Raw genomic sequence first — 17089 nt, 5'->3', positions numbered from 1 at the left:
CAACAGTGCCACGCGTTTAGAGATAAAATTAAAGTCCACGTTTTTATGAAGACCCTGAAGTGGAGGGCCGAACAACCCGTTGCAACAAGAACCAAAGTACTATTGTCATTTGTAATGTTACCAAGCAACGAAGTGAGCAAATCTCCAGCCAGTGAAATGAAATGAAATGAAAAATACTTTATTAATCCCAAAGGGAAATTCAATTGTGTTGAACAGACATGGTCGAAGTGTTTTATTGCTGAGATGTGAATACGCCAGGGTTGTCACAGCATGTATACATTTTAAAAAGACTCAAGATTCCTTAGAATTTCTAAGGCATCCATAAAGTGGCTCAGTGCTTGAAGACTTTGCAATTTACTGGAATAAGGGAAACCACTGAAGATGATGACCTTGCAAAAGCAGCCTTTCCATGTTCTTATTTTGCTTTCAGCTTTTGTAATGCTATCTGTCATAGAAATCCGGTCAGGATTTTCCAATAACTACATACAATTAAGTTAGGAAGTTTACAGGTTTTTGTCCCAGTATTCATGTATCAAAGCACTTGACTATGCCATGCTAAGAGCAGAACAATGCGATATATAAAGTAATAAATCACTTTGTCAGTAGGTGCACAATGCCTGATACATTAAGCAACCTATTGGATATAAATTATCTCAAGCAGGCACACAATGTTTAAGACAGGTTTCTATAAATATGATCATAAAGCAACCAAAATCTAACACAAAACGTTTATTAAAAATGTGTTATGTAACAAATAATGCAAGTAACACTGTTCAAAATATAGGGCCATCGTGATGTATTCATCTGTGTGTGCGTCAACAGTTTGTCTTTTTAATAACAAGCTGGCCAAATATATATGGATTTACCTGCTGTACGTCAGACTGAGCGGGCTTTTCATCCTAGGGGGCTAGGGTTAGTGACACGCGTGACACAAAGTTCATTCATAGATTAAGGATGTGACGTACACAGCAACGACCACGTCTAAGTGTACGTTCGTATGTAGTACCAAGAACCACGGGGAAAAACGGGGGTAACAGAATATAATAATATAATTGGTTACCATTCATTGACTTTATTTATTAGTTTATTTTATTATTTATACATTCATTTTTTCAATAAAGATTATCGTAACAGTATGTGACACTGAGTAAGCTTCCCAGCGGTGTACGCTGACACTGTTAACACGCGCTTCCAATGAGTCATTAGACTACCAGCATGCATCGGGAGAGCGTTTTTTTAAAGATGGGTGGGATTCTTTGAGAGGCGTTGCCGCAGACTACGCACAAGGATATACACCCGCAGTTCCTCTCTCATTTTCATACGCTGCGCACTTTGCTGTCGAGCTTTGCACTGCTTTCAAAGATATCTCAAGATATTTTGTTTTAGCCATGGCCAATTATATTCACGTACCAGACGAGGCACCTGCTGTGCCTAAAATAGACGTGACAGTTGACGAGAGCGACTGCAGAGCCGGTGCACTGCAGCTAATGAGGGAACTGAGACCGAGCTGGAAGCCGTCCGAGGTCAAAATTAAGGTACCATCTATTTCACTTGATAATATTTTCCTGTCATTGTATTTTGTGTTATATGTTTCTAGTGTGTCTTGAATCTTAACGTCTTTCTAGATATCGTTTGTATTTTTAAAAAGGCGAAAAATTACGTTAGCTATGAACGTGTTTCCTTTTTAGAAGTCTCGCGATTGACTAACGTTTAATTTGATTATTGTTGTTGACGTCACTACGTTGTTAAATCACACAGCTTAGACCCGAAGGGTTACGTTGCTGTCACTTTAAAGTCGCCATTAAACTTTTAATGCATACTGTTCTGATTATAGATAATTACTCGTATGAAATAATGCTTAGTTATTCTAAGTAACGGTTAATGTTTTGTCTTTGCAAATAGCAACTGCGTCAGTTCGGATCGGAACAGCAGCAGTTTCTCGACGTTCCTTGCTACCTCTACTGAGTTGTAGTGAATTATTGAAACAGTTGCTTAGAGTTGGTGTTATAGATCTGTCTGTCGTTTTAGCCCACACATTAATATGGATGGTTACTAGCATCTTCCCTGTTGAGAATTTTTTTAGGTAATTTTGGAAATTTCTGGAAGAAAATAAATGACAAACAGCGCATGTCTCCAGAGCATTTGCATAAGTGAGTGAATCTAATCCTATAAAGGAGCTTATTGGTCTGTTAAAGTCAACCAGTAAATATTACTTTTATTGGCATTATCATAGATAAATGCCCCTAACAACCGCCTAGAATGTGATCTTTTTCGTTCAAGTAATAAACACCGAGGTGTGGCCCTGCTTAGTAAATAACAGCCAGGATGGAAGCTGGTCACATGCCCTGCCGCCTTTGCTTATATTCCTCAATGAAACAAAGTGGGAACTCAGCAAATGCCAGTCATTGCTTTCTCATGCAAAATAAAATTCCTCGCAGTCTTCTCATTCTCAGTCAATCCCAGATAGAGTGGACAATTAGGGCTGGTATGTGGGCACCCCGCCCTTTCACCAAAATGTTTTGGGCTCCACTATAGACAAACAGGTGCAAACTTTTGTCACTACATTCAGTCTACCTTCCGTTATGGGTATTTGCCAGATCCTGTCCCTTCTTTAGGCCCATGTAAAATGCAGTACCATAAAGGTTTTTAGACACAGTACATTAATAGTATTGTGTAATATTTTTAGATGTAATTTATAGTTTTCTCAGGGATAAATAAAGTATTTTTCATTTAATTTCATACATGGTATCACATGCATCTGTAGGTTAGGCGATTTGTGATTCCCTGACTCACCTATACTTCATTCTTGTTCCAATATCTGCAGTTTTTCACAGATGGAATAACCAATAAACTACTTGGCTGCTACATTGGTGCAGTCATGCAGGATGTGGTACTGGTCCGTATTTATGGCAACAAAACAGAACTTCTGGTCGATCGGGAGAATGAGGTGAAAAGTTTCAGAGTGCTACATGCGCATCGCTGTGCTCCGCGCCTTTATTGTACCTTCAACAATGGTCTCTGCTATGAATTTCTGCAAGGAACTGCTCTTGAGCCTGAGCACATTCGCAGCCAACCAGTTTTCAGGTAAAGACTTTGGAAGTACTACCATGACATTTGCATGATTAAAGATTAGAGCATTTCACCTGTCTCTTCCTACCATTCTGAGGTTAGATTTGCATGCATGACACACAGTCACATAGGCATGCAAACTCTACACCATACCTCTTGAATGCTTTTTAAGAGTTTATGTGCATGTTTATGTCCCTCCTTAACAACACACTGAAGGAGTTGCACAGTTCTTCAATTAAGTCCAATTTTAAAATAGGCACAGTATGGAATAATATGATTATTATATCTTTAAACACCCATGACTGTTTGTTTAACCTGTGCCTTTTATATGTTTGATACTTAAATTGAAATCTTGTTTTTTGTTTGCTTGTGTTCTTTATTTTTTCTGCTTTTGTTCTGAAGGCTCATTGCCAGACAGTTGGGCAAGTATCATGCCATCCATGCCCATAATGGCTGGATACCCCAGTCTGACCTGTGGCTGAAGATGGGGAAGTACTTTACTCTCATCTCCCAGTACTACAAGGAGCCTGAGCAAAATGACAGGTGAGACCTTATAGTAGATAAAAGTCAGGGCTCTAGAGTGCGAGCATTTGTTATTTGTTATGTGCAACTATTTTTACTGGTTGCACCAGTGCTCCTGATATTTTACGGGTCTAGGTGAAGGACTTTTATTAACTCTGAATGTCTGTCTGTAGATTCTGTATTTAATCCCTCCTTACCTGAGCTCACAGAAGCATAACACTAAGATAAACAGCCAAGAAAAAGGGTGTGTCTTCACCTCTGGTTGGCTCTGATCCACATTTGTACACCTTGTTTTGTGTTGGTTTGAAATTAAGACCGGAGAGCATTAGACACCCAGTACGGCGAAGAATGACACAGACAAGAATAGTGGAAACTGGAATCAATTGTAAAATGTGCAGTGTGGTGGAATTTGTTCACATGTGGTTATGCTTTCCTTACTGTACTAACTTTAAAAGTTTCTCATGCAAACCAGAAAAGCTCTAGAGTTAAATGCGCTTTAACTGCCGAGTCTGTGTGACGTCACCTGCACTGATCGGGATCAGGATGCCCTCAGAAGTTTAGCAGTCGCTAAGAAGTTAAACAAAAGAAACCCTGGATGTTTCTTACTGTTTGAGATGGCAAAAACATGGCATGTAATAAAGGCAAAGACAAGCTGCTTTTCACAAAATTCATGTCCAAGCAGATGATTATCATGGAAAAAGATTAAATGTAAATCCACACAAGGGAACAACCTCATGAACCTCACTTTAAAGTTTGAAATGCTTAGTTTCACTCAGTTCAGTGAAGCTAGCACTTGAAGTTTATTTCCTTAACATTCATGTTTCATATGAAGACAAACATTTTTCTAAACCTCACAATAACTAAAATAATCATCAATGTCTATGTGTAATATTTGAATCCTTAAAATGTATTAAATTGAGCTACTGAGAGGGATGCTGTAAAAACCGGGCTGCGCCTAAGGTTCATGATTGTAACATGGGTTTGAGAATCCTCTGTGCTGTTGTAGATGAAAGGAAAGTGTTTTTATACATGGCTTACTAGCATGGCTTACCTGCAGGTTCTAAATAACCAATATTTAATTTAGGTTTCGAAGCAGAATATGCCATCACGATGAGATGATCATGTAGATGCACTTCACCTTTCAGGGGATCTGTATATATCTCCAGATAAATATTGCCTTTGAAAATTCAGGCCTATTTTTACTTTCATCTTTTCCCTTCTTAACTTTTTTTTTATTTTCTGATCCTGTTTATTAACTGGTTCTCCACACAGACTTATCCACCTCCATCTGCCATTCCATTCAAAACACCAACTTCTTCTCAAAATACAGTCACCCTTTATGACTCTTGTCCTTCTCCAGGTTGAGTATGGAGGTTCCCAGCCCACAGTGCCTCCGAAAAGAGCTGGTGTGGCTCCAGCAGAGCTTGTCTTTGCTGGGTTCCCCTGTTGTTCTCTGCCACAATGACCTTCTCTGCAAAAACATCATCTACAATCGAAGGGAGGGTGAGTATAACTGCATAAATTAAGTCAAAATATTACTGTGTGATTGAGTTGAATTGTGTGACCTGCATTGGTGATACAATCTTGTAGGATAGCATTAAGTGGGCTCCTTCAACTGTAGGCACATGCTTCATGTCTGGTCAGTGTTTGTATTAGGCTGCAAGTGTGGAATTGGAACAGTCAGACAAGACAAACCAACTGTTACGTTATTGCTTTAGATCAAGTCCTTTTTTCGGTTAAAGGCACATTGCAATTTAACACAATCTGCCACATACAAATTTCTCCAGAATAATCTTTTTCTGTGAGAAGACATATTTAAATATGTCTTAAAAATGTCAGATTTCTGATTGGCTATCGATGCAGTGTGAAAACTGTACTCATTTGGAGTTCATTATAAATCTGTCTGATTTGTTCTACTTCTGCACAAATGCTACATTTTATACTTTTTTTTTTTTTTTTTTTTTTTTGTAAAGTTATAAATGCTATCAGAACAAATGTCATTACATCAGTACATACACAACGTCTCAGTTTAACTGGCAGCCCAAACAATTATGTTGGTTTTTTGTTTGTATTTTTGGGGTGGTATGAATGTCAAGCAACCTGTTCTCCAGTTAAGTTATTGGCGTACTTTGCACTGAGCAGCTGTAATTATAAAAGTGTCCATGTGGTTCATCAGTAAAATTCTTTAATTGCTTAAATGTATTACAAATTGGTAAGAAGAAATCAAGCAGGGAAACCGGACAATGTGTATTTGGGAGGGTGTTGGATTTGTTTTAAGGGAGGGTATAAGAGCTGTCACCCCCTCATCAGTTTGTGATGAGGGGCGAGCCCATTCTCACAGCTCCCTGTGTCTAGCCTTTCTCCCCTAGGAATGACAGCGGAGGCTGTGGCCCCCTGCGCCGCCCTGAATGAAGACAAACCTCATGCACAGGCGGCTCTGAGGGCGCTTGCATAGTCTGCCCACTGCTATGGCTAATCGGGATGAGTTCATGGCAGCAGTAGGACCCCACTTACCTGCCTATTATCCTCTAATGCTACTCAGCAACCAGTTGTCTGTCAGGCTACTTACAAAACTAGTTTTTAGACAGTTGTTATGATTGACACCTACTGTAAGTATAATGCAACTGAGCACCAGTTTATTAACTAAAATGGAAATGTAAATTTGCACGTCTTCATAGTTTTCATTTTTTATAATTACTATTATCACTGGGACGACTACATATTTGAAAAACTGACTGTATGATATTCTGTATTTCTGTTGATAACATCTCCTGCAACAAGATCAAAACCAGCACCAAACCGGTCCAACTCAGTCCTATTTATAGAACGCACACAGAACTTCCTGATAGACAAGGAACTATTTAAAACTTTACCAGTGAGCTGCACTCTTCAGAGTCACCATCTTACAGCTGTAAACACTCATTAATGCCTCAAATGTGAATTTATCTGCAGCCAGTGATGGTTTTCAACAAATCCACCAGTTTGAGGAACATTTGTTAAAACCACAGTTCTCCGTAGTTTCATTAAACGCAGCCTTTTTAAAACAAAAATAAATATATAGATTTTTTTTTCTCGTTTTAGCTTGATTTTCACAAAACATTTGGGGTTGAGATGCACTGGAAAATTTGACAGTAATCAAATTTTCCAAATCGTTGGTTCTGATCTTCTCATTGGAGTAGTTGGCATCAGCAATGCAGAATATTATCAGCGTTATCCTTGAAAGCTAAGACATGCTTTTGCAAAATCGTAGGGAAATGCATTTGTCAAAGTATTGATTGCTGTAGAGTTGATGTCCTCACTTGCAGAATCCCCTTCAATCATAACTGAATGGTTCAACAAGGAAATGTGGCATTGGTATTTTCCACCCACACTCAGGATGCAATCACCTAAAATTCTTGCTCATCCAGTTGTGACAACTGGGTAGTCCACATCTCTTGCACAGATATGTAATTGACGCAAGAAGCGCAAGAGAGGTGCCTATTTTGCAAAGTTGCAGAAACATGTTTTAGATTTCATGCAGTAAGACAAATGAGTCTATTATCTTTTTTTGTTTTTATTTATTAAGATTTAATGGGAAATATTTTCTCCTGATCCCAGTTCTTCCATTGAAATTGTTTTTTTGTGTGTGGGTGTAACCATGCAAACACAACCAGACCACACCTCTAAATAAGAGCCATGATGAAAAAGAATCCACAAGATAATTTATGGACTTCTGCTCCAATCCTTAAGCACACCCCCTTCAGATTATCTGTTATAAATGCAATACTTCTGACACTATACTTGCAGCCTTTTATTAAGTTGGTATGAAACCAAAAGTAGCATGAATGCTGCTTCCTCTCACTTCTGTTTAGCTGTAGTTGCTGAATTGGAACTACTTGTCTGCCCAATGTGACGAGAAGACATTACCACTTCCTGTACTGATAAAACCACAGAGGAGGTGGCAGTAGCTTTTTTTCTTTTTTTTTTTTTTTGTTTTGTTTTTTGAGATACTGCCAAGTCTCATGTTTTTTTTGTTTTTTTTTTTTAAACTTTTGTTTTTCTGGAAACTTCAGTCACAGGCCAGTTTTGTTTTCCTGCCCTTCTGCTTATGTAGACGCTTTCAAATGGGAAAAAATATATTTTGGTCCTAAGAGCCAAAAATTCTGCAGTATCACAGCCATTAGAAAGCCTTTTCAAGATTATGTAGTTCTGTCGTAACAGATGTCCCGCTATTGGACGATAAGAGACCAATAAGATGGGAGTATTTGAGGGGAGTGTAATGTAGGGAGGTGAGGGGGAGGTAGTAGGGGTGGGAGGTGATTGGAACTTTGGCAGCAGGCCCTGATGTTTCGAAACAGTGTGTGAGAGAAAGAATGGATAAAAGACAAATGTCAGTGAGAGAGTGAGCATGTGTGAAAGATGTGTTTGCCCAAACCTTTTCATCTGCTGCACAGGGGGGCTATAGCCACTGCCTGGAGGTGTTCAGTTGTGTCCCGCTAGGACCTACACGCCAGCTGGTAACCCACCTCAAAGTGTCTTTCTCTGTAGTCCAGCACTACCTCAAAAGAAAATTTCATATGACAGGGCAAAGAGGTTAACCAAGACTTAAAAACAAACACATTATAAAATAATTGGATTTATTCTTCTAAATTAATTTTTTTTGTGAATGTTTGTGTAACAGTGGGCTTGTATAAGTAAGGGTTTGGATTTTGAGATCAATCACCTCGTGACTACTTCCCTCTTTGTTCTTTGTTGATGCTGACATCTCACATTTTCAGTGGCTGCAGTCAGTCAGCAAAACAGTCTTTGAACTTCCCCCTTGTTGGTTAAAAGACTTTAACTTTAAAGCAGTAATCTAGTTAAATACACATGCATATTACAAACTTATTTGGCTTTTGGTTTAATTTCAGAGTAAAGTTCTTATAATTATCACATGCATATATGACCTTTTAAGACAAATGGAGGTGTAACTTAAGTTGATTCTTAGTCATCAGGTTTCAGTAAGAAAATGAAGCTATTAGAAAGTGAAGATCAAATGGGGTGTTGCTGTCTTGTCTGCTCACTGGATTTTTTCTGAAAGCTCCTTTGTCTCTTTGCATTTTTCTATCTCTCCATCTTTGTCCCCCTGCTTTTCTAGCCACTACTTTTTACATACACTCAGAACTGAATTAACTTGGCAATTTATTTTTATTTTGTGCATGTATCCAAAATAAACACACTCTGAAAGCCAACTCTTCCCCATTTCCTGCTTGATTTTTGTTTCTGCTCCATGTGTTACATCATACCTAAGACATTTCCATCTGTAATGTATCCCAGCTGCCTAATATGTGTGTATGTTTTCTTTTAATGGGGGAAAAAGGTGATAACTCAGTTTTTATATGATACCCAGTTAAATATGTTTTTGAAAATATTCAAGCTTTTTCTTTTACTTTTGTGTTATTTCCCCTGTAGCTGTCTTGTTTACCTAACTAGAGTTTAAATGGTGTCATTTTAAAGTACAGTAGACATCTTTTTTTTTTTTTACCTTAACAGGCTTTAACTTCAGATACTCTTGTCTTGATTTTCTTCTTTACATCCCTCAAAATGCGAACTCTTACTTATTGCCCATACAATTGGTTACCTTACTAGTTAGTTCACTTGGATACAACAAAAGGGTATGAAATAAAGAGCCCTGATATTCTGAGTTATCAAAGGGAAACACTGCATAATCATTGCATTTGTCTATTTGATACCTCTTTCTAAACAATTCTTCCTTTGTCTGCAGGCAGTGTAAAGTTCATTGACTACGAGTATGCTGGGTACAATTACCAAGCCTTTGACATTGGGAATCATTTCAATGAGTTTGCTGGTAAGAACATTTAGCCATATGAGCCAGTTTGCTAAAATAATTTTCTAGATATGTGTATATTTTTAGCTCTGTTCTGGTGTAAGTGCAGAAAATTTAGTTTTTTTTTTTTTTGTTTGTTTTGTTTTTATGTTTTAGGCTTGAATGAAGTGGACTATAAACACTACCCAGATCAGGACTTTCAACTACTGTGGCTGCGCTCGTACTTGGAGGCTTATAAGGAGCACAAAGGGCAAGGTGGTCCAGTCACTGACAGAGAGGTGGAGATTTTATATGTCCAAGTCAACAAATTTGCTTTTGTAAGTAGTTGTATTGATTTGAACTTTTAAAAACTAGATCAAAATATAGTGAATCTTATTTTAGCGGCCTGGTTCGTCCCTCCCCGCCCTCCTAACTAATATAAAAACATGAAAGCGATTAGTGGGTGATCTTTTATTCCTGAATCTACTTTCCATAGGCTTCCCTTTGGTGATACTTTGAGCCACTGTGTTGCCAACCTGTATTAATTTTTAATTTACCCATGGATTAACCATTTTATTATTAAATTGAGGTAGTGCTGCTAATACTAGTAGCCAGTACTAAACCAGTAATGACTCATTGTTGGCCTAATTGTTCTTTTCAGCTAAGCAAGTCTTTTTGTGGACTTTGAAGATGGTGAAGATGAAATTATACTAAATTACTAAGCTATATCAAGTTCCAATTAAGGTGTATGTTGCTGGTTTTGTTGCTATAGTTCTCTACACTTGTCCACTGTTGTTAAGAATGCAAAGTCTTTAAACCTGACACCTGCAGATTACAGTGTCTTATGGATGATTCGCGGTGCCCCGTCAAATATTATAGACTGTGGGTGAAAGAGCACGGACTGATGTGGGCTAAAAACATTACTACCTGTTCCAAATGTAAGACTAGATGCTGTTACATACCCACTGAGTCATCCTTTGTAATTTGCAATGCTCTCCTTTAAGGCTTGTTCTGCATTGTTTACAGTAAAAAAAAAAAGGAGGGCAGGGTGGAGAATGGGCCAGTTAAGCCACTGTGCCTTTGTGTCTATGTGTTGTTGCTATAGAGCTTTAGCTGGCTTTGTGTATGTTTAAGTATCTGACACATTTAAATTATACACTACATATACATGTTAATCCTTTGTAACAGTCTGTCTTTTTTTATTTTGATTCTAGGCTTCTCACTTCTTCTGGGGCCTCTGGGCTCTGATTCAGGCCAAATTCTCCACCATTGACTTTGACTTCTTGGGGTATGTTTCATCTTTGCATAAACTTGTAATCACAAACCATGAGCGATTTTGTTTTGCATAATTATATTTTACAGAATCAAATGTTAATAATCCAGATGGAAATTATCTGTCATCCAAGTTCAGTGTGTTTGAAGTGTCTGATGTTTTGATATTGGCATCCATCTAGTTTACATGTCATGTACATTTTTATCTCATTGCTGATACTGCCTTTCTGTGTGTCCACCCTCAGATATGCAGTCTTGCGCTTCAACCAGTACTTCAAGATGAAACCAGAGGCAACTGAGCTGAACTTACCTGAATTAAAAAACCCCACCCCCTCGTCGTCACCTCTTCCTCCTGCTCTTTCTCCCATCCAAGCTGCCCTCCCCCCTCACACGATGATTGCAGAGGGCCCTCTAGAGGTCTGTGTTGAGAAGAGCTAAACATGACTCGTGCAGTTCCCAGCGTCCTTTTCTAGAAAGTCTGAACTGACTGCACAGACACCTTTTGATAACCAAGAAATCTGTAATGATGGTGTATGTCAAGGACAGATTTAAGAGCTGTTATAATGTGATGCCCCCAATGGCAAGATTTACTGGACATTTCTGTTGTACTAATATCAACTGGCATTAGATCTGCATACTGTACTTACAAACGGCACATCCAGTAGCCCAGAGTGTAATCTAGTAAGCAGGTGACCCAAACACTAATCTGATTGCCTGGAGTTACTTTATCTGATATGTAAATTTTTATGGGGGAAAACCCACAAACAGCCAGCCCAGTTAAATACCAAATTTATTACATAAAATCAATACAAAGTCTGCTTTGTTTGCTGAGGAACCAAGATGGAAAATGGAAGTAAATGCCAACATGAAGAGGCCAGTGCTGTCCTCAAATCCCATGTGATACAAGCCACACCATGCCAAAAAAACTTCTGGTCTGCCTTGTGACTCTGTTTCCACCCTCATATCACTTAGTATAATGTGCAGTGATGGGTGTTTCCTCCAGAACAGCCATGTACTATTTTTGTTTTAATTTTTCCCAGTGTAGTTGAGGGCTTTTGTAGTCAGGGTTAAAATGGTAGAAACGTGTTGCAGGAGAGTGTCTTGTTTACTTCTGATCTCTCCCTTGAGTTAGAGATGTGTAACATGGGAAAGCCATTTGATTTGTGGGAAATTTTTATTTAAATGTAGAGTTAATGTTGGTTTAGGCATTTGGATTTTTGTCTGTATGTAACCTGGGGACAAAAAGTAATCTCTGAAATTTGGACATTCCATGTTCATTATATTGTGCAGAGAATATGGTTGCACTCAGATGGGATATCAACCGTGTTGGGGGATTTAATTCACAGCAACATTAACTCTGAGCTGTTATTGACAAGACCAAACTGTTATATTGTCTACTTTACTCCACATTTGGGAATCATCTTTATTATTAGATAGTGCTACAGTTCACTCCTGGTGATCCAAGGATGGAGTAATTTACAAACTTTATGTAGAGCACTCCTTAGTCACAGAAAATCTGGCCTTGCTGGCTGTCAGATTGCCAAGTCAGTCAAATTGTTTTCATTTTAAGTGCTGACTGTTGTAATTATGGTGTGGAAAATGGGTGATGACATTGTGGTTAAATATGAAAAACACATGGCATTAAAACCAGCATAATGAGCAAGATTGCAATTTGATGAATAATGACTTCTCACAGGCATTTCTCTTGACCTTCAAATGAAAAGTTTAAGGAGTCAAAGAAAACGGAGCTAAACAAAAAGTTTATAACTTAGTTATCTAGCAAGCCAACACCAAAGTGCTGACGTCTTGTTTGTTCCTTGTGCACATTTAATCCATTTTGAAGCACAAAGAGAACTAGAAAAACTGTTGCATCAGTTTCTTTTTTTTCTCTTTTTGTGTTGACAGTTTTTATACCTATTTAGATGGAAGTATGGTCTTCTGGAGTGTGTGAATGTTTGATTAAGCAAAATAACTTGGAACTAGTGAAGCAAAGCTTTGCTTTTGTTTACTTTTAAAACAAAACAAAAAGCTCAGTAGAAATCCTGACACTTCCTACACAATTCTACACAAAAGAGCTTGTATTTTGCTGCACGTGCCTGTGAAAGCACTTGTTTTAAACTTGGAGTAATGACGTCTCACAATGAAAACCTAAACGCTTGTCTTATTTTTTTAAGTGGTTTAGATTGAAGTATTAAGAAGCAGTTTGAGCTGGATTAACATCAATTAGAAGTGTTGGACTAAACGAATGTAAAGATCAGAATGGTTTTGATTGACTTACTTTAGAGTGTATGGTTGAGACCCTAACCATGTTTAAACAAAACATACCTACTGTCACATAGTTTCTTAAATTTAATTTCTGTATTTCAATAGTTACTATGTTAAAAATGTTTCATATCTTTTTTTTTTTATTATTATTTATCTTTTTTACATCCACTTGGAGCAAAACTGCATTTTGACTGAGATGCTTTTATTTAACTTGATATTTTTTTTCATGACTGTTGCATCACTGTAACATATGTTTATATGAACAGTAAGCAAATGTAATAATGCTCATGTTTATGTGAATTAATGTACATAGAGGAAGTTCTTTCATTTGTTATTTTTCTAAAAGGTGTAAGAGGTCAAATTAGAAAAATTAGTAAATGTGCTTTGAAAAATAGACTATTTACTACATTCACGTGTTTTTTTTTTTTTTCTTTTTTTTTCTGATTTCTTACTATCAATTAATCAAGCTTTATTTATAAAGCACTTTTCATACAATGAAATGTAGCACAAAGTGCTTTACAGATTTTAAAAGAATTTAAAAGAGTAGCCCACCGACCCCCTTTCGCCCATGCTCCCTGCCCCCTATCTCCATCACCACGCATACATATTCACACACACAGATCAATATGTGGCTGAGCACAGAGGAGCCAAAACACTATCCCAGGAGCCGTCTGCACAAGGAGTTGGCGGGCACCAGACAAGAGACCAATACCACGGAGGGCGCCTCGGCACACATGGCCGACCCAGCCCGAGTGCAGAGGGCTTTCTCTGCACATATAAAAAATTATGAAAAAAGCAAAAATAATAAAACAGTAAAAACTAGAAAGAATTAATAATAGAATTAATAATAAAAATGATAAATAAAAATAGTAAAAATATCCACACTACAACAATAAATTCTAAGTAAAAGCCAAATTAAAAAGGTGAGTTTTGAGCCTATTCCTAAAAACATGAACATTCTCTGCAGCCCTGAGGTCCTCCGGCAGGCTGTTCCACAGGCCATAATATTGAAATGATGCCTCCCCATGGGTACGTGTCCTGACTTTAGGAAGGATTAGAAGACCAGTGCCAGATGATCTCAGGTTCCGTGAGGGTTTGTAAGGTAAAAGCAGGTCAGAAAGGTAAAAAGGCCCAAAACCATTGAGGCATTTATAAACTAGTAAAGGAACCCTAAAATCGATCCTGAAACACACGGGGAGCCAATGCAGTGACCTCAAAACAGGTGTAATGTGTGCCCGCCTCCTGGTGTTTGTCAGGACACATGCAGCTGAATTTTGTAGTAACTGCAGAGCCAAAATACTCTTTGGGAAGACCAGAAAGCAGAGCATTACAGTAGTCTATTCGACTTGTGATAAGAGCATGCATCAGCATCTCCGTGTTGACCTGAGAGAGAATAGGACGGACTCTGGCTATATTTTAAAGATGATAAAAAAAACAATTTTTGTGGTATTCTTAATATGTGGGATAAAACTAAGGTCGGAGTCAAAAATGACACCCAGGTTTTTCACTTGCAATGCCTGTAGTTTAGAAACATCTTTGTCTCTGAAGCCGATGACTAAGACTTCAGTTTTGTGCTGGTTAAGCTGTAGAAAGTTCTCTGCCATCCAGGATTTGATATCTAAAATGCAGTTAAAAAGGGTATCCATAACGGTAAGTTTCTGAGACGAGACATTGGAGGAGAATTTATTATTTATTCCCATAATTTTGTCTTTCTGACTGTATAATATTAAATTAAAACTGTGGTTATTGCCAAAAAATAAATAAAAACTGTATAGTATTTGGCATCTTAATAGCATAAGACACAAGAAAAAAATGTGTTCTTTTATGGCAAGTTAAAGACCTGGAGCCGTATTCCCAAAGATTCGTAGAGTTGCTCCTAGTGGCCAAATTCTAAGAAAATTTGGAAAATCATGTTTTCTTTTAAATTTCCCCTAAAAGCGAAGAGTAGATCCTAGTAAAGTTTAAAGCAGTTCCTTAAGAATCCTAGCTCTTAGGAGAGTTCCTAAGGTGAGATGTGTTAAGAGCAGGGAAGAGGGCTTTTAAGATGCTTAGGAGCTCCCTAAGCAGAGGACAACATGGCAGACAGAAGAGGCAGGAAAGATGTTCTCCAAACACTGGATGACGGTGAATTAATTAAATGTTACAGACTGGATTGTGCAGGAATCATATTTATGGTTTTCTGGGAAATATACCTCACAAAACAGTTTTATGCTCATTGACCAACAGAGCCAGGAGCACACACTGTTTCTCTGCCCAGTTGGGTTTCCTCCTTCTTCTCTTCTTCATTGCTGTTCTCTGGTTTGTGGTAGATTTGAATGCCAACCAACACTGCTTCCTATAGGCTGGTCACCAATCACAGACATTTATGGAAGCTGAGCAATTTTGCCCTCGGTAATACAAAACGGAGTTGAAATGTTCAAAGTTGAAAGCGAAACAATCACTAGCGTGGTAAATAAATGTAAGCAAATAAATATAAAGATCAGCATGTGAATACTGTGCAAGTGAGTGTGAGTTTCTACATTTTCTGTAGGATCATTTTAAAGTGTAGCTTACCATTTAGATAACATTTTATTTCTATGTAAAATATTATTTATAATTGCACAGTTTTCATATAGATTCTATGATTAAATTTACTGATTTGACGATCCATTCTATGCCCATTTTAAGCAGAATTACCAACAGAATATAATGGGGTCTATATTACAGTAACATACAGGGTGTGCAGAATTATTAGGCAAGTTGTATTTTTGAGGATTAATTTTATTATAGAACAACTACTATGTTCGCAATGAACACAAAAGACTCATATATATCAAAGCTGAATATTTTTGGAAGTTGGAGTGGGGCTTTTTTAGTTTTAGTATCTTAGGAGAATATTTCTGTGTGTGCAGGTGACTATTACTGTGCATAATTATTAGGCAACCTAACAAAAACCAAATATGTACCCATTTCACTTATTTATTTTCACCAGGGAAACCAACATAACAACTCAAAATTTACAAATATACATTTCTGGCATTCAAAAACAAAACAAAAACAAATCAGTGACAAATATAACCACCTTTCTTTGCGAGGACACTCAAAAGCCTGCCATCCATAGATTCTGTCAGTGTCTTGATCTGTTCACGATCAACATTGCGTGCAGCAGCAACCACAGCCTCCGAGACCCTGTTCAGAGAGGTGTACTGTTTTCCCTCCCTGTAGATCTCACATTTGATGAGGGACCACAGGTTCTCTATGGGGTTAAGATCAGGTGAACAAGGAGGCCATGTCATTATTTTTTCTTCTTTTAGACCTTTTCTGGCCAGCCACGCAGTGGAGTACTTGGATGAGCGCGATGGAGCATTGTCCTGCATGAAAATCATGTTTTTCTTGAACGATGCTGACTTCTTCCTGTACCACTGCTCGGAGAAGGTGTCTTCCAGAAACTGGCAGTAGGACTGGGAGTTGAGCTTGACTCCATCCTCAACCCGAACAGGTCCCACAAGCTCATCTTTGATGATACCAGCCCATACCAGTATCCCACCTCCACCTTGCTGGAGTCTGAGTCGGAGTGGAGCTCTCTGCCCTGTACTGATCCAGCCACGGGCCCATCCATCTGGCCCATCAAGACTCACTCTCATTTCATCAGTCCATAAAACCTTAGAAAAATCAGTCTTTTGATATCTGATATTTCTTGGCCCAGTCTTGACGTTTTATCTTGTGTGTCTAGTTCAGTGGTGGTCGTTTTTCAGCCTTCCTTACCTTGGCCATGTCCCTGAGTATTGCACACCTTGTGCTTCTTGGCACTCCAGTGATGTTGCAGCTCTGAAATATGGCAAAACTGGTGGCCAACTTGGCAGCTTCACGCTTGATTTTCCTCAGTTCATGGGCAGTTATTTTGCGTCTTGTTTTTTCAACACTCTTCTTGCGACCCTGTTGACTACTTTGAATGAAACGCTTGATTGTTCGATGATCACGTCTCAAAAGCTTGTCAATTTTAAGAGTGCTGCATCCCTCTGCAAGACATCTCACTATTTTTGACTTTTCAGAGTCCGTCAAATCTCTCTTCTGACCCATTTTGCCAAAGGAATGGAAGTTGCCTAATAATTATGCACACCTGATATAGGGTGTTGATGTCATTAGACCACACCCCTTCTCATTACAGAGATGCACATCACCTGATATGCTTAATTG

General features: G+C 38.2%; 1 protein-coding gene across 2 annotated transcripts; it reads left to right on the top strand.

Annotated features, from left to right (window-relative positions):
- The first annotated feature begins 1267 nt into the window (after positions 1 to 1267).
- etnk1 (ethanolamine kinase 1) lies at positions 1268 to 13307 on the top strand. Of its 2 annotated transcripts, none has more exons than XM_041977821.1 (8): positions 1268 to 1535; positions 2825 to 3084; positions 3472 to 3612; positions 4952 to 5094; positions 9335 to 9418; positions 9554 to 9714; positions 10591 to 10664; positions 10894 to 13307. In XM_041977821.1, the coding sequence occupies exons 1-8, from the start codon at positions 1389 to 1391 to the stop codon at positions 11084 to 11086; spliced, it is 1203 nt and encodes a 400-aa protein (XP_041833755.1). In that variant the 5' UTR covers positions 1268 to 1388; the 3' UTR covers positions 11087 to 13307. The 2 variants fall into 2 exon arrangements, with proteins under 2 accessions (XP_041833755.1, XP_041833756.1); XM_041977822.1 differs by lacking the exon at positions 1268 to 1535 and adding an exon at positions 2454 to 2543.
- Positions 13308 to 17089: the final 3782 nt, after the last annotated feature.

The sequence above is a fragment of the Melanotaenia boesemani genome, chromosome 23, assembly GCF_017639745.1.
Source record: "Melanotaenia boesemani isolate fMelBoe1 chromosome 23, fMelBoe1.pri, whole genome shotgun sequence".
Taxonomy (NCBI): Eukaryota; Metazoa; Chordata; class Actinopteri; order Atheriniformes; family Melanotaeniidae; genus Melanotaenia; species Melanotaenia boesemani.
The sequence above is the reverse complement of the archived record's forward strand: the minus strand, read 5'-3'. Positions and strand labels throughout refer to the sequence as shown.